This window comes from Dicentrarchus labrax, unplaced genomic scaffold (assembly GCF_905237075.1).
Source record: "Dicentrarchus labrax unplaced genomic scaffold, dlabrax2021, whole genome shotgun sequence".
NCBI lineage: Eukaryota > Metazoa > Chordata > Actinopteri > Moronidae > Dicentrarchus > Dicentrarchus labrax.
This window is the reverse complement of record NW_026136712.1, coordinates 9,773,743-9,792,197: the sequence shown is the minus strand read 5'-3', so window position 1 is coordinate 9,792,197 and position 18,455 is coordinate 9,773,743. Positions and strand designations below refer to the sequence as shown.

Below are 18,455 nucleotides of genomic sequence, written 5' to 3'. Positions count from 1 at the left end.
AGTTTGATTATGTAACATGGCCCGGGCAGTGTATGTTAGGCTTTGTGTGGCTTGGTGTCACACACACAGAGTAGAAGTGAAGCTTTCAGGATTAGTGGTGGACAGCGTTAATGAGTGCCTAATGCATGAAAGCATTATAGATTTTTCATCAGTGTAAGACGGGTTGTGAAACTCAGAACTTGACTTTACTCTGAAAGTGAGTCATCTTTTGATAGCTGTGATTTCAAACTACTGTACTGAAATAGTAGTATTAGACACCAAGAGGTCCTGGATAATTAAGGGCATGTCAGGATAAACTGCCCTGCAAGTGAGATGGTTGCTATAATCCCAAACACATGCCATACAGATGGGATGGGCAGGCTCTGACTTCAGTTATTTAAATAATTCTCAGTAGGCAGGTAGTATGTCACGATATTCTTGTGTATTGTGCCAATGTAAGCAATAGTGTTATCAGCTTTTTTATATACATTATATTTCTACATATTCCTCAAGTAGAAAATGCAACAATTCAAAATGGTTTGTTAGCAGTTGTCTATATCCCAGAGCCACTGGTGCACCAGCCTCTCCCTTCACACTCACAGCTCCTGCAAATAAAACCTATTAATTACCATATGGAGGCTGTTGCCACGTAACCCGCTGGCCAAAAAAAAAAAAAAAAAGCGTGAAGCTGGGGAACAAACCAGCACAACCTCTACAGAGACCAACACACCAAGCCCAAATCTAATTTGGCTTTAGACACAGATAGATAGATAAATAGATAGATCGATAGATCGATAGATAGATAGTTCTTCTAGTTAGTTTGTTAGTGTTAGTTTGTTAGTTGTGAAGATTTTTTCCTATATCATCATGATATTTTGTCTAAATTACGCAACAGTAAGTTGACACCCAGGATCCCTTGGGAATGTCCCTTCTGTGACTCCCAGGAAACAGTTGATTAAGCCAGCTGGGGCCTGGACTCACACATTTGCTTACATGATATAAAACAAAAAACGTCACATCTACTAAAGACTGGAGCCGGTTAAAGGATGTGAAAGGATGCAAGGAAGTGGCCTCACCAGGCTCTCTGCCAGCCAGCCTATATAGACTAGTTATAATTAATGCTGGAACAAACTCCCTGTAGCCTGGACTCTTGATGACAGTAAAATGAGGGGAAATTGTGTTGAAGGGGCTATATAAAGCTCTTCAGTGTCAAGCCGCATGTGGCTCTGTGGCTAACACTTTCACCGCTAAAAGTACTCCCTGTTAGTTCCTGTGATAGTATCACTCAATCAAAGATACTTACTGGAGGTCTGAGGTTTATGTTATTATAATTACGCCTTCTCTACCTTAAGAGTATTATCTACTACAAAGGAATTTATATACATGAATGTATAAGCTCATCCCATGGTGTTACAAATGGGCAATGTTGTACGAACCTGAATCTGATTCAATTTTAATCAAATTTGTCATTCTAGCTTACACACTGTTAGGGCAAAGCGTAATATTTTCTATAGGTCACTAGATGTAGATAAGGTAATCGGATGAAGAACTCCATTGTTATATAATGTATATTACTATAGCAAAAAATAAAGTCAAGACTGGTGCAAAAATTTCCAGTATGATTGTATTAAGATGATCCAGAATTAACATGTGAAGTGAGTAATATATAGTATTGTATTAGAAGATCAATGATTGGTACACACATAAGTATAGTATAAGTAAGTTATTCTAAGAAAAAAAGACTTGGTTTATGCAGATGTGTTTTCTAAACACTTCAGAACAGATCGGTTGCCAATACACAAGCGAGATAAAAAACTGAAAAGATTAAAGCGCTACTGAGTTGACAGAAAGTACAAATTGATCCTTCTGAGGTCCTCAAGTGTGATGGGAATGTATCCAATGACTGAGACATGTTTTGTAGTCTGTTGCCCAAATGGAAGAGACACAACAGCCCCGTCCAACTACCTACGCTTGTCGTCTTGTGTAATAAGCCAAAAGAGCCCACTGGTGTTGTCCATTAGCTGTCAGCGATTTTAAAAGATACTAATGGGTACCCTTGGTTGATGACATCATCCTGTCACTCATCTAGGTAACTATATTGGTAGTTTTAAAAGACGACATTTACACACGTTACAGTAGGAAAGGGACATGTGTAAATGAAAAAATGAATGCAGAATTCCATTTAGCTGATTTGGTTTGCAATGTCATGGCTCACTGGGACACTTGAATAGAACAGAGCCACCATTAAGGATATCAGTGACACCTGTGCTTTTCTGATTATGACAGGCCAAAATGTCTGCTATCTATCAAAAAGTGTCACAGGCTGTCATTGTCTCAGCCTGCTGAGGAGAATCAGTTAATTACAAATGACAGAGCTAAAACTACATCAGAAGTGCTGATGACTCAATAGACCCTTTTCACTGCAAACATTTTGGCTTGTCAAAGGAGGAAAAAAAGCACAAGTGTAACTAATAACATTACCAATGGCTCAATTCCATTAAGTGTCTCAGTAAGCGATGGCATTGAGGGAGCATGCACAATACCAGAGACCAGGAACTAGCTCACCTTAATGGAACGCTGTCCTCATTAATGTTATTAATTCCACCTTTGACAAGTCAAGATGTCCACTGTGAAACAGGGTCTATTCTGAGAGACTCTAAAGTACAAGTTAAGTACCCAGCTAGGCTATCTCAGAAAAACACTAACGTTAGATTCAAACTCCTAAAGGCCCAGTACACCCACACTGGTGTTCTTACTTGGCTAAATAGACTCTGTAGAGTGTACTTAAATACAATTTTAGTACTTGTACTTGACTATTTCCATTGTATGCTACTTCTTCTACTTCTTCTATTTTACTTTTGACTCCACTAAATTCATGTATATGATAACTTAGTAAAAGTTAGATTATTAATACAAAATATAAATCAACTAATAAATGCTGATGTATTATTACAGATTAAACTACCCAGCAGTATATTACATAGTTAAAATTAGCTCCACCTTTACCACCTGCAGCATTAAAGTGATGTATGTTGATGTATCACTACCTATAATCCAGTAATATAATATATATCATTCTGAAATGGGCCATTCTACAGAATGAGTACATTTACTTCTAGTATTTTGAGATATTTTGACAATATGTATGTGCTTTTACAGAAGTAAGATATTGAATACAGGACTTTTACTTGTAACAGAGTATTTTTGCACTGTGGTATTTTTACTTAAGTAAAAGCTCTGAGTGCTTCTTCCACCACTGCTCTGTACACAAAATACACATGATGTGGCAGGGAAGTGAGAGAGATGTCATCCAAGCAAGTACATGCCCACACAGTCCTGAGAAGAGGTGTAATTACGCACAGAAATTGTACACACCTGTGTGGGTGATCAAGTGTGGTGTTCTATACATTTCTTAAGAAATAATTTCATATTTTTACAGATTCTGTGTTTCTAACCACAACCAATAAAATGTATTCAATCAGATATCATAGTTATACAGTACATATAGCTTTGTGCTAGTCTTTGCGCCATTCGAATAGGGCCTTATCTGTTGCTTTGAGGTCTGCATTGCTGTCTGTGTTGTTTTTTGATAACACCACTGGAGGTCACATAATACTGTATGTGTTGACATACAGTTCATATTTGGTGCCATTTTAAAGCCAAAGTTGCTCAATGCAGCATATCCTTTGAAACATCAGCTGTTCTGCCAGTGACTGCATCCTCACTCGACAAGACTGCCATTGGAAGCTCTAACCGGAGAAAGGGGGCTGTGTGCAGCCTTAAACATGGCGACACATAATGTGCCTTATCTTCTCTTGGTTACAGTGGGTGCCACTAGTCTATCCTGATTCATGGAGCAACATGACTGAACAACCTGAGGGGACATGAGGGGGCCACTCTCATTTCCTGGCTCTCAACCCTTGGTAATTACCCATGTGTGCCCAAAGGCCCTCAGTGTGTTTTAGAGCAAGAGAGAAAGAAAGAGCAAGAAGTTTTATACTGTAAAAAAGAGTAGATTAGACCTATTATAACAGGTGTGCACTACAACATCTCAGAGGCACGAGCCTTTAAAATTTTTGTCTTCTGCCTGTCTGTGTAAACCGTACAGGTGGACGTTGAAGGGGTTAGCTACCCTTAGTTTTCCCCTAATGGATTTGTCCTCACAACTAATATCAACCACATGGTTTCAGTGTTATTTGTCGAGGTTTGAAGATTGCAGCCGTTGTTCAGCCCAGTACAATGGAGTTTCGATGTATTTTGTGGTTCACAAAGCACCTGCAAAAGTACACTTGAGAAACTGATAAACATCTCTTTCAAAATGGCAATCATAAAAATAAATTGAGCATGTTGTGAACAGTGTCTTTCTTCTAGGTCAAGTGCTAAATGACAGTATTCACTGTAAGGTGATTTTAGGGGGTTTTGAGCACCACAAACTAAATACCAGAGAGCTCTGTTGTATTATGATAATCTACAGCCGATATCTTCGAACTTAAACAAATCACACACTAACTGAGAAGAATAATAAGAGTCAGCAAAACTGGGTCTGTCCCAGCAGTGAAGTCATGAGAACAGACACAGAGTTGCGACTACAGTCTCTCCGGTCTCCCCAGGGGTAGACTCAAATCTGTCAGCACCCTTCACTAATGCAGCTCTCAGTGGAAGGCAACGGGGATAGGATACTTCTCCCCAAATACCCCTCCACACAAACATGCACATACACCTCACACCCTCATCACCCCTTTATCCCTAGCCTACCTAGACTATGCCAGGACGCATGGATCATCTCTTGCTGGCTGGCAGCGCTCTGTCCCAGGACACAGACTTCGGTCTAGCCAGGACAACGTCTCCAGTGTCAGGCAGAATGAGGGTCTTTGTTACCGCAGACTCAATACAGGACCTTCACTCACAGAGGTAGTTGGGTGGTTTGATATGGAGAACAGTATCCCTTTTAACATGATGAAGAACTGAGTGCAAAAGTGGAAAGGAGACATTTAGAAAAACTCTGTGGACCACGAGTAGAATTTTTAAAAAACACTTTCAGTACTGTTTTAATAAAAGTAGATTGTGTTGTGAACGACTAGATTAGTTTTTACAGTAATGCTGTTTTTTTTTTTAAATCTTGTGTTTTAAAATCAAATATTTTTTGCTTTTCTTTCCATTTCTAAGGTGTGACATAATAGACTAAAAACCCCTGTTGAAAACAACTGAACAAACACACAGAAAAGATGAAATTGCAGTGAGGCAGTGAATCACACAACTGAATGGGCTGATTACATAAGACAACAAAGCATTTCACTGTATTCCATGGAAATTGGTCAAAATCTAAATGAAATGATTTAATAACTCACATCGTTAACCTGGTAATAAGCCTTGGTATAATCCAATTTTTGTGTGTAGCTTACCTTAGCTACTACAGCTGATTTCCTCAGCACAATGAACTCTGTATAAAGGTAAATGTGTGCTAATATGATAGACAATAACTCATTTGTTGCTAAGTATTTATCTAGCTGGGTACTTTAGTGTTTTAACCAGTGGTTTCAATCAAGCCAGGATACATTTTTCTTACCTTTCTCCCTGACTTTACATGCAGGACTAAGCATTGACTCTTAAACGTGTAAAGTGCGACATCTGGTGATATTGTTCAGTCATTTTTTCTGCCGTTGAGCAGAGTCTCCCCTCCAACCAATCAGCGGTAAGAATACTGACACGTCGAGAGATTAACCAATGAACGCTTACGTTTTTCGCAGCAAAAATGGCGTTTTTTGTATTGTGAGGCGGTGGAGCTACAAACAAATATCTTACGTGTTTAGAAAAAGTGACAAAGTCAGGTAAGCATAATATTAAGTAGTAGCGCAGTGTGGCTGCGTTTTGTCTTATTTACTGTGGCATTCATGAGTTGTTGCGCCCAGCAAGCCAACTTTATCTTAATTCATTTTTTAATTCATCACACCGGCAGCTAACGGCTAACGTCAGCTAAATAATAATAACGTAAGCTAAAGTAAACTAGACTGAGTGGTATCCTACTGCGAAACAGCTTTAATGGTTGTGTCTTGGTAATTTGATATTGCTGTTACAAGTATGTGGATCTCACCAGGATGAAGGTGGTCAATCTGAAGCAAGCCATTCTGCAGGCATGGAAGGAACGATGGAGCGACTACCAGTGGGCCATTAACATCAAGAAAAACTTTCCTAAGGGAGCAACATGGGATTACCTTAACCTCGCAGGTTAGAGGAAAGATAGTTCCACAGCCTTTATGCTAACTGTTTGACTTTACACTTTATTGTTATTTCTATTATGGCTTTAAATCCTGTTTGTGTGTTCCAGAGGCCCTGATGGAGCAGGCGATGATTGGTCCCTCTCCTAACCCCCTTATTTTGTCTTACCTCAAATATGCTATAAGTTCCCAGGTGAGAGAAAAGGGCAATGTTATGAAAACTGTGTCAACCAGTGTTAAAGTTAATTTGCAAGTTGTGATCGTTACTGTCTCTCTCCTTAGATGGTGTCTTATTCCAGTGTGCTTACAGCCATCAGCAAGGTAATTTATGCTTGATGAAAATTATGGCATTGCACATTTTACTGTGAAATGTAAGCCGTTTTCATGAATATGCCTCTTCTCTGATAGTTTGATGATTTTTCCCGGGAGCTGTGTGTCAAATCATTGTTGGAGATAATGGACATGTTTTGCCATCGTCTCAGGTAAAATTATCTGTGACAGTGGGGTTTTTCTCCATCAGTATTATATATTTCCCACCCTTAATATTACCTATGTAACCAGTTAAACACTTAATTCCATCAATGTTAATGTTAGTTTTATGCCTTTTGTATGAATTAAGGGTTTCTTATAAAATCATAATAGATGCAGAAAGTGTGTTTGCAAGTCTCTGTTTAATAATGGTAACACTAAGTATATGTCATTTTTGTAATGATGGATAAATATTTAACTGAATTAGAGCAAGCATCTGTGTTCACTTATTGCATACTAACCATTAAAAAACTGTGAAATAGAGTATAAAGATTACATTTTATGAAACCCTAACCCTAAGAAATGATGTCAGAAGGAAAAGGTTATTACTTACTAATATATTGCTTAGACTATTGTAATTCCTATTATTCTAACTTACCTTTGAATAAAAACCATCAGCTACAGCTGCATAGCACACAATTTTAATGAGCAGCCCAGGATCTTTGGACATGTGATCTTTTAATAAAACCCTAATGTTTTTAACTGCCTACACATTTGCTTGGCAAACAAAATATGAATTAAGTTTCGGAAATACATTTCTTCTCATTTAAACTATTTCTGACTTCCTCTCATCTCTTACTCTAAAGCTGTCACGGGAAAGCAGAGGAATGCATTGGGCTGTGTCGGGCTCTGCTGGGAGTGGTAGTGTGGCTGCTGCAGGGCTGTGCCTGGTACTGTGAGAGGCTGAGAGAGCTGAGTCCACCAGCCAGCACAGAGGCCAGTCTGAGAGAATGCCAGGAGAGGCTTCACACTCTAATGAACAGCAACAAGAACCGAGCCCTGGTCCATATAGCTCGGCTGGAGGAACAAGGTGTGGTGTGTTGTGTGTGTGTGTGTGTGTGTGTGTGTGTGTGTGTGTGTGTGTGTGTGTGTGTGTGTGTGTGTGTGTTTACATAAGGCTGTCCAAAAGGCATTAGGGCACAAACATAATTTTTTGCTACCTGTATGTTACCAGTGATTGTCTGAAAAACTGAGTCAAGTTCATTTATTGTCATTATACAACAAGAGGTTGTATAATTTAGTAAAATAAAACATTATATACAGTTTTTTATATACATATACACCCAGAAAATAATCCTGAAGTGCATCTTTTCAATTTGCATCTGGGGAGCGGCATCTGAATGTTGTCACAGTCAAAGTCCCTTAAAAATCAAATCCAATTAGACATCATTAAGTAAAGTTTTTAGCAAACAAAAATAAATGAATAAATAAACAAAAATGTAGCAAGTTTGAAGGAGCTACCGGCTGTTGCATCTTCATGCGCAGCAATCTTGAATATTATTTTTCATATTGGATGTCGGCAGATTTTTCATTAGAATACCAGTCCTAAACTTTAAACATATTCAGTCAAATCTTATTGTGTGTAATTGTTATGAGCCATCCTTCAGTGTTTCTGCTGCTATTCTTCACAGGTTCCTGGAGCAATGTAGAGCAATCAATGCTGAAAGTGACGGATGGCCTTGGCATTGTACCTAACCAGACACTGAGAACTAAATTAGAGGAGACCTTGTCACTAGTAAAAGGGTAAGGAGATTCCCACCTCATTCTTAAACATTGAATACACAGAACAATTTAACTTTGGCATGACTCTGCTTAGACTAGGCATGACAATATACTAATTCAAAGACCGTCACAATCAATCTTCCTTGTATTAACCCATCACTATTTCCTCAGGATTCCCTTGATGCTGTCTGTGCAGTGTGACCCTCCTCTCCATGCGTCCTTCCCATCAGTCCACGCCTTCATCATGCTGGAGGGGACAATGAATCTCACAGGGGAGACACAGCCACTAGTGGAGCAGCTGATGATGATCAAGAGAATGCAGGTGAGCATTTAGTTGCAGAGAAATGTAATGTTAAAGCTGCCTTAAATGTCTTTTTAATATCTAGAAAGTGATTTAGCATGATGGCAGTAAACTGTACATAGTTTGGTTACTCTTGCTAACAATTAAAAAAGGGTGGAAAGTAGTTAAAGAACTAAATCCAGAGATCCAGCTCAGTTAAAAGAGTAAATCTTTAATTTAGCCATTTATGTTTCTTCATGCAAGAATTTAAGAAGTCTTAATAAGACTGCTCTATTTTTACATAAATTGTTTCCTAATGCTGCTGTTACTTTGACATACATTCTTTTGTCTACCAAATTTTAAGGGTTTTGACTTTATTGCAAAAAAAAATAATCATTGCATCCCTGAAGCAACTATGAATTAAGTTTCACATTTATTTTTATTTTATCACGCAAAAGTCTGCAAAAGTCAGCAAAAGTCAGTGTAGTTTTTTTTTGTCTCAGCAGAAATCTTTTGAAATTGTTTGTCCTCCACAGCGAATCCCTGCTCCTATTTTTGTTCTGGAGATCTGGAAAGCCTGCTTCACTGGCCTCATTGAGTCACCAGAGGGCACAGAGGAGCTCAAGTGGACTGCTTTCACATTCCTCAAAGTAAGAGCTATTTGAAAGATGAGACCTGATCCCTCTGTCTTCCTTTAATCAGTATTTTGTTTTTGCTTGGCACTATGGGTTATTGACTTAAAATGTACGTGAAAAGTTAGTGCTGGTGTTGAACAAGGCTTTAAATTAATTAGTTTGTACATGTTTTTTTTCTTTTAAGTTTGTGTTAGTCTATCTTTTTGGTCTTTAAGTGGACTCTGTTGACTAGATTTTCTTTAATTTATTGCTGCAGCAGTCAGTTTAGTATATACGAGTAGATTAAGGTAATGATAAGGTAAACTGATTAACATCTGATATGGAACTATTAAAAGTATAGTCTCTGAGCTACAGCCACCACAGAATTACAAAATTGTATGTGTTAGTGTGTCAAATATATCTAATCTAACATTTCTTTCCTCTCTTCATGCTAGATTCCACAAGTTTTGCTCCGACTAAAGAAGTATCCTCAGGGAGACAAAGGACAGGTAAAACAATTGACAACAAAAAACAATAACCGTGTGTCTAAACTGTAATGTGACAGACCTTCACTATCCGTTTTAAATAGGGTACATTTATTTTCCAGGACTTCATGGAGGATGTCAATATTGCATTTCAGTATTTACTCAAGCTCACACCACTACTGGACAAAGCAGATCAGAGATGCAAGTAAGTCCTCCAAAATCTTGCTACAGCCATCTTCACTGCCTGTAATCTCATTTCAAGACATTTTAGATAAGAAAGTCTGCTAAGTGTCTGGTATCTTCATGACACTTACCATTATTTTTCTTGTGCTTCTTTACATAGTTGTGACTGCCTCGGCATGCTCCTACAGGAGTGTAATAAGCTTGGTCTGCTGTCAGATTCAAATACAAACTGCCTCACTTCAAAACGGTACGGGCTCACAATAAACACGTGATGAAGTACATCTGACTGTATCAAGACTTAAAATCCAACAAAAACCCCCTGTATTTTTTTCTTTATTTTCTGAACTCTTTTTAGTTGATATGAGTCTGGATTAAATTTTGTTCACCATATTCACACAATACACCATATCCCCCCCCGTATCTCCCTCCCCCTCCCCCCGATATCTGTCTCTCTTCTGCTCCTCCCTTCCTGTCCCTCTCCCCTTGCAAATTTGATTCAGGACCGAGGACAGGGAGTTCGCCCCAAGGCTAAAGACAGCAGAAAATGCAAACATCCAGCCTAACCCGGGTCTCATCCTGAGAGCAGAGCCCACTGTCACCAATATTCTCAAGGTAGAACATCGTAACCTTATCTTAACTGTACAATGCATCCTCAGTGTATTACAGTGTTGATGCGGTGCTGGTGGTTGTCTGGTCAGTATGGGTTGTTCAGAATGGGTACAGAAATCTGCAAGAAGGTTTCAGAGTATAGGAACAGAAATGATATTACATATATATGACAGTAAGTGAGTGATCCACAACCACTTAGTTTGTAATAAAAAGGTTACATGCTAAATAAAAAAGGAAAAAAAAACACTCCTCTTTTCTCGTTAATTAGACAGTAGATGCAGACCACTCCAAGTCCCCTGAGGGCCTTTTGGGGGTCCTGGGACACATGTTATCTGGAAAGAGCCTAGATCTGCTCTTAGCAGCAGCCGCCGCAACTGGAAAACTCAAATCCTTTGCTCGGAAGTTCATCAAGTGAGTAAATGCAAGATAGAGGTGTCAATGGCCCCCTCAGTCACCGAAATCATGACTCATCTATTGACATATTTTGCTGTGTTTACCCCGTTGGAAACTCCAGTCATCATCGGAAGTTGGTTTTTAATCAGATGTTTCAGATCTTGTAATGGGCTTCTTTTTTTTTTCTTTTTGTTCTAGGCTTAATGAGTTTCCAAAGCACATCAGCGGTGAAGGATGTGAGTTTAAACACAAGACTGACATGTTCCAAATATGGGAATGTCTTTCCCCATTGACATATATTTCCTGAATGAGATACTAACATTGAGGATTTTCCCCTCTTCTCCCTCAGCCAAATCTGCATCAGTACGGGCCCTGCTCTTTGACATCTCCTTCCTCATGCTCTGCCACGTGGTGCAGACATACGGTTCGGAGGTTAGTTCATGGCAGTCCAAGCTTGGAGTAGAGTCTTCTATGTGGATTTTATCTTAAATCAGCCTGCTGTTTCAGTGTGATGCCACAAGATGTCCAGAGAGGCCTGTGCAGTAGTGACCTAACATTTTCTGCAGCATCTCTGCTAGAATCAAATGTCATCATCTTGGTTGATAAAGCTTACAATGAATAATTCAATACATGACTGCCCCCTCGGCTCTCCTTTCCAGGTGATCCTGTCAGACCCCAGCCCTTCAGGGGAGACGCCCTTCTTTGAAACATGGCTGCAGACGTGTATGCCAGAGGAGGGCAAGACTCTGAACCCAGATCACCCCTGCTTCAGACCAGAGCCTGGCAAAGTGGAGAGCCTGGTCACCCTACTGAATAACTCTTCAGAGATGAAACTAGTGTAAGTTGCAGACTGAGCTGACATTAAAGAACGGTATTATGATGGCCTGATTTTCTAAGTTTTGTTTTTTAAGAGTGTACAACTACATAATAATGTGTTTATTCGATTTTGTATTTTTTTAAGCAATTTATTAAATGTTTATATACTGCTCATGATAAGGAAATAGTGGGGCACTGAAGTAAACTGTTCCCCTTAACCTTGTAATTGTAGCGCTGGCTTTTTTCATGCATGCCACAGCTTTTGAACAGTACATGAATGCGCCATATTTTAAATCACTAACACATAACGCTTACAACAAAAGCAATTAAGGAGCACCTGACTTTCTTAGTGGTCGGTTTTTATTTGACTTTGTTTAGAACTCAGTGCTTTGATATTTTTCAAAAGTTTTAATATTGAACATGTGTTCATCTACTACAGTGAGTGTGTGTAGATTACTTTAGTGTTTCATTTTTATTTTCATATACATTTTTGTGTAATGAGAATTTCTTAAACATGCCAAGCAATGCTCTAAATATGGAACTTCCTCTGACGTTCATCTGTTGTGACAGTCAGGTGAAATGGCACGAAATCTGCCTCAGCACTCCAGCAGCCATCTTGGAAGTTCTGAATGCTTGGGAGAATGGCGTTCTTTCTGTGGAAGCAGTACAGGTTTGTCCAACTGTAATGTTCTTACAGTTTTTTTCCCTTTTTCTTCCTGTGACTGGAGGAGTATCACTTGCTCATATGCTTAGGCGGTACCGGTAACCTCGCTAACAATTGCATGTCATGAAAATCATTTTTCCTACTTTTGTATTTTGACTCATCACCCATCACTCAATGACTTATTCTGTGGAAAATGACAAATCTGTTAAGAACTTGCAACAGCAGTGACAAACCAAATGTCTCTAGACGTAGCTGACTTCTCATTATTCCCTTTTCCATTCAAGTGTTTGTATCGCAATGGGAAATAATTCAGTTTTTCTCCTTTGACCATATACGCTGAATCCTTCTAACCACATTCTTCCTTCCCCTTTTCTTGCTGCTGTCTTGGGTCCTTGAGTGTAGAAGATAACTGACAACATCAAGGGGAAGGTGTGCAGTATGGCAATATGTGCCGTGGCCTGGTTGGTGGCCCATGTCAGGATGCTGGGCAGGGACGAGAGGGAGAAGCCGCAGACTATGATCCGACAACTCGTTACCCCATTGTATGGGGAGAACACTCTGCAGTTTTACAATGAACGGTACAAACGACTAAAACACACACTTGTACTTCCCTAAAACAACCTAACTTACAACCTTAGCACATGATCCGAACGGATTACTCTTCAGTATGTTTCAACCAGCCTCGTTCACACTCCATCATTACATGGATTAACAATTATGTCCTCTCTCCCCCACACTCTCAGTGTCATCATTATGAGTTCCATCATGGAGCACATGTGTGCCGACGTCTTCCAGCAAACGGCTGCGACCCTGCGCCCCCCAATGGAGGGCCAGGAGCCAATCCCCTACCGCAACCTGCTGCCAGCGAAAGACCCCATCCACGTGGCCCTCAGCAAACAGTTCCAGACGGTGCTGCGCAAAGGCTGGGTGGACAGTCGGGCCCTGCATCTGTTTGAGAGTCTTCTCAACATGGGAGGGGTCTTCTGGTTCACTAACAATTTGGTCAAGGTAGGAGGATGGAGAAAAAAAGGTGCTAATATCTTATGGAGGAACAATGGCTGTATTTAAGGTCCGCAACAAACAATTTTCTTCATTATTTTCTTGATTAATCACAAAAAAACAAACGTGCCCATCTCACTTTAATACAGCCTCAGGTGATCTCTTCAAATGTCTTTTGCTTTGTCTAACCAAGAATTTAGAAACCCATAGATATTCAATTTATTACAGTAACAAGGAAAGCTGCAAATTCTCACATTTTAGAACCTGGAACCATTGAATGTTTGCAATATTTGCTTGGAAAATTACCTTAATTATTAACTAATTAAGATAATGAAAACTCAATGTGTCTAACTGGAGCACTGCGTCTCATTTCAGGAGCTGCTGAAGGAGACTCGACAGGAGTGGGCTAATCGGGTGGTGGAGTTGCTCTATAGCATCTTCTGCCTGGACACCCAGCAGATCACCCTCACCCTGCTGGGCACCATACTGCCCAACCTGCTCACAGACTCCGCCCACTGGCACAGTCTGGCAGACCCCCCTGGAAAGGCGCTGGCCAAGTAAGAGCTGCTTAACACTTTGACATTGAGCGGTTTTGGTATTTTGGGAAGGGGCGTTAACTTGGACTCTTTTCTCCCCCAGGTTGTGTGTGTGGTGTGCACTCAGCTCTTACTCCTCTCATCACAAAGGCTCGTTCTCAGCTCGTCAACGTAAAAGGCAGAGAGAAGATATTGAGGTAAAACAAGACTGTGTGTGTGAGTCATAAGGGCTGCGTATATGTAACTCATGAGAACACTATTTTTAGCTTGAGAAAACTGACATTGATGTGTGTGAATACTGTAGTAACTATTATTATTTGGATAATATCTAATAAAATGTAATCTAACGTGTATTGTTGGGCGCAGGACTACAACAGCCTGTTTCCTTTGGATGACACTCAACCCTCTAAACTCATGCGTCTGCTCAGCTCCAATGAGGATGAGCCTGTAGCCCTTTCCAGTCCAGGTCAGTCTATTAATGTCTTTGTTTTGATGCATGGTTGAATAATTGAGTTGTTTTACAGTCTGAGTTAGGGATTATGCAAATACCAGATGGTTTTCAAAAGCAAATGAACTTGTAGCAAAAGACCATGTTACCAGCAAGTTGCTTCTTGTGAGCACTTTTGCGCTAAATCAAAAGCATAAATAAGCTTGCCATTCTCAACCGATCTGTCTCGACATTAATCGCGTGTTTAGCGTCTTACACATAAGCAGGTTCTGACTTGAGCACAGCAGTCTAATTTGAGCTTTTTGTTTCGAACTATTCAGCACTTTGAGGGCAGTGGAGGTTTTGTATTGTGTGCCAAACAATTCTTCTAATCCTGCTTTCAACCTGATTGACATAAAGACTTCAGATGATCAACTCTGGAAATTTTGACTCTGTTTTAGCTACAATGATGTCAAGAAATCCCCAGACAGGCAATTCTACTCTGCTTGGTGTTATACTGAAACTAAAAAAGTTCCACCTATTTCATTGAAAAGACAAGTCATTTGGAAACCGTTTTGAACATGTCATCTCATAGGAGACCGGTCTATGAGCAGTTCCCTCTCTGCCTCCCAGCTCCACACTGTCAACATGAGGGATCCTCTCAACCGAGTCCTGGGTGAGAACTTTGTCCTGCATGTCCACAGACTCCACACACACGTTCTTTCAGCATGTTACACAGTTGCCTGTTCTTAGAGGGCACATTACTAAGACAATTTATGATGGTCTTCCCCTCAATTTGTCACCCAACTAAGGTTTGAATTAACTTTATAGAATTGTTATCAAGAAATTGTTTTTTATCCATGTTAAACTAAAATTAATGTCCTACATTGGAACAGGCACTTCCATGACCATCAAATATGGAAATGAATTTATCAAGAAAAGCTTCACATTTTGAATCACTTTTTTAATGTGCTGAAGTTACAAATTTTTCTTTTCCAGTTCAGCTCTGACAAATGAGTATTGGATAACATTTAATTATATAAAAAACCTTTATTCGGATGTGTATTTCATTCTAGTTACAGGAAAATGAACACATAAACGTGTGATTACTTCATCTGTGACGATTCATACCACCTGTTCTCTGCTCCTTAGCCAACCTTTTCCTCCTCATTTCCTCCATCGTGGGCTCCAAGATGGCCGGACCTCACACCCTGTTTGTTCAGAGTTTTATGGAAGAGTGTGTTGATTGCCTGGAGCAGGGTAGTCGTGGGAGTATCTTGCAGTTTATGCCCTTCACAATGGTGAGTCATGAGCTGGGAGGAGAAGAAACTGGGAAGGGGAGGCCAGACAGGTGGAGATAAGGAGGGATGAATTTCTGTTGCATCAGAGATTTTTGGGAAGGGTTCGTAATTTTTCTTAAATGTAGTGTTTGTTCTGCTGGTTGCAAGTACATTTTTTAAGGATTAAGTTCCTTGGTTAAGAATGATAAGAAAATGTGCAGGCCAGTACCTTACAGTACCATAAATACCTTAAAATCTGCCGTATGACTACCTTTTAATAGTTAGAATGTAACTTCCATTTCTTCTTCCCTTTTTAAAGAAGGGAAATCAATAACCAATTAATTAATTCAGTCTCAATTCTGGAGGTTGCTACTAAATAATAGATGCAACCATGAATAAATGTAATGAATATAAAGATAAATGCATGAATGAACTATGAATATAGTACAACAAATATGAGGACCAGTGTATACCAGATAAAGTGGAAAAATGGAAAACAAAGTTCAGTTTAGTTCAGTTATTTTATTAGTCCAGGTGGGATACTTGATTTGCAATCAGTGGCACTAACAAGGACAACAAAACACAACACAAATAATAATGATTCCTTCACATATAACGTGCAGTAAACCATAATAAAAACAACAATGCAAAAAAGACAAATAATGTGCAACATGCTAAAATAGAATTTTAAAATTATTTTAAGTACAAATTAGGCAGGGATATTAAGTCTTTTTTGTCCTGTGCTCAGATTCATCATTATGGAACAGGCTAATGATACATTTCAGGATGTACCTGTCCCCTGGCTGGCTTCTGCAGTCGTTGGTGTAAAGAATGTAAAGTAAAGGGGACAAGGCACAGCCCTGAGGAGAGCCAGTGGAAGAGGGGGGCCTCCCCCAAGCCTTTCCAGCAGTTCAGTTTTGACTAGCCTTTCAAATGTCTTCATGACCAGTGAAGTCAACTTAGAACAAACTAACTTAGAATTAACCAGTGAAATCACCCTAATGCACCATTCAGCAGCTGAAAGGTCCGGAGCATCCACCTCAGTATCACAGGAAAAGTAAAGTTTCCCCTGGTTGTTCAAAAGACAGGGAAGGAGTTTCTCTGGAAGGGGGAGACACAGTGTCAGTGCTTGTGTGTGAGTCAAGTTCTCAGGCATTATCGATTCAGCTTGGCCAGCTGATGTGTCTCTTCCTCTCAGGTAGAGCTCTCTGACATTTTCAGGCATTCTTGATCCCCTGTGGTGACTGTTTCTCTCAGCAGGCAGCAGGGTGACACCCCCCCCAACCTGGATGTGCTAGAGACACAGTGGCAGGTTTTGATAGTTTGTCAAAGTTTTTAAGTTTTTGTGTCATTTTCTATTCAAAGAGTAAACATGTGGCATGTTTTCCAGATTAAATGTATGAACATACACAGTTCCTTTTAACACAGTTTGAATTGTTCCTGTATCACCATCAGCATGGCAGCATAAAACTTCATCTTTCTTTATTGTTAGTTAAACACAACATATCAATTAATGTGGATTTAAATTTGGTGGTGCAAAGACAGCAGTGTGAACTCAGGAACAAAGCACAAAGAAACTGTGTGCTGAGAACTTCCAGGCCACATCCTGGAATGTGGGGAGCATTAGGTCATTTCCGCTGTAAACTCTTCCACTTGTCACTTACTTTCCATTAGTGCCATCCAGGCAGAGGCCTATTTTGTGACCCAGTGGTCAAGTAAGCAAGAGGTTTAAGATGGTTCATAAGTTCTCTGTGGAAGATGTAAATTCTTCATCACGCAACAGTGTTGAATGCCAAGCAAGTCAGTAGTTGTGGCCTGTGTGGCACGTTTGAGGTTCTCTCTCTTTCTCTCCTGATCTCTGGATTAAAGTGCTCCTATAGTTATAATATATAGTTAGATCTTCTTCAAAGTGTGAAGAGTGAAGTGTTATTAAACTATACTCATAGTGTTGAAAGTAGAGGAAAAGTGAGGGAAAAGGTTCATTTTGTGCCCTGCCTGTAACCATGGGACTGTTCAAACTGTTTTATTACCCCTAAAACTGTTTATTTCTTTATCATTCCATCACCTACTTTTGTTTCCAGTGGTGAAAAATCCAGGTCTGTTTTTTAGTAGTTAAATATAGTGTACATGCAAAAGACCAGCATGCCTAGAAAACCAGGTGAAGGGTCAAATCTTGCCCTCTGAACAACCAGACTTATTTACATTTATTTCCACCTTGAGCAACATGATGCCCATAGAACAGTTTCATAGGAATGCAGGATTACAGGCAATAAATTATCGGTCCATAATAATTATACTAATAATAATCATGAAAAACTACAGGTTATTAACTTTTTCAAACTGGTATCGGCTACGAGAAGCAGGTAGTATCAGTTATTGTATCAGCTGGGGAAAAAAATCCATATCGTGCATTCCTTCTGTTTCGACGGATGCACTAACTCATTTTCTTTCTTTTTTTTTTTGCATTCAGGTTTCTGAGCTGGTGAAGCTGCCTGCTTTGTCCAAACCTAGAGTGGTACTGGCCATCACTGACCTGACTCTGCCGCTGGGGAGAAGAGTAGCTGCCAAAGCCATCTCTGCCCTGTAAACTGGTTTTAAATTTACCCCAGAACATAATTGACCCCTGTTGGCCCACTCTCTCAGAAGTACAGCCAGCTGTTTAAAAACAACCCCCAGAGGGAGTGAGGGTAGCTCTTAACATGGCTCGTCCATTTAAGGGGATTATTTTTGTTGGAAAATATCATGTTGATTATGATGTCTCTGTACTGTTTTGCTATTGTTTTTTATGTTCTTTTTCATGCTTAAAGAAATGTGTAAATAAGTTTTAAAATAAACAAAAACCCACAATGGTGATCCATTTTCTGCTTGCCAGTATTTACTTTAAGTGTGTTTCCTTTATTTTGTGGTTGAGATCTTATTATGGTTATATTTGGGCACATTTATA

General features: G+C 39.6%; 1 protein-coding gene across 3 annotated transcripts; it reads left to right on the top strand.

Annotated features, from left to right (window-relative positions):
* The first annotated feature begins 5,699 nt into the window (after positions 1-5,699).
* med24 (mediator complex subunit 24) lies at positions 5,700-18,364 on the top strand. Of its 3 annotated transcripts, none has more exons than XM_051418797.1 (26): positions 5,700-5,807; positions 6,074-6,204; positions 6,305-6,387; positions 6,477-6,515; positions 6,603-6,676; positions 7,310-7,533; positions 8,135-8,246; positions 8,397-8,547; positions 9,042-9,155; positions 9,575-9,628; positions 9,727-9,809; positions 9,948-10,034; positions 10,288-10,399; positions 10,665-10,807; positions 10,988-11,025; positions 11,139-11,221; positions 11,449-11,627; positions 12,176-12,275; positions 12,672-12,847; positions 13,013-13,277; positions 13,644-13,825; positions 13,908-14,001; positions 14,171-14,270; positions 14,827-14,907; positions 15,384-15,532; positions 17,982-18,364. In XM_051418797.1, exons 1-26 carry the CDS (start codon positions 5,704-5,706, stop codon positions 18,096-18,098), a joined length of 3,075 nt encoding a protein of 1,024 aa, XP_051274757.1. In that variant the 5' UTR covers positions 5,700-5,703; the 3' UTR covers positions 18,099-18,364. The 3 variants fall into 3 exon arrangements, with proteins under 3 accessions (XP_051274757.1, XP_051274755.1, XP_051274756.1); XM_051418795.1 differs by having other exon boundaries at positions 9,709-9,809; XM_051418796.1 differs by having other exon boundaries at positions 5,701-5,807; positions 9,709-9,809; positions 10,300-10,399.
* The last annotated feature ends 91 nt before the right edge of the window (positions 18,365-18,455 follow it).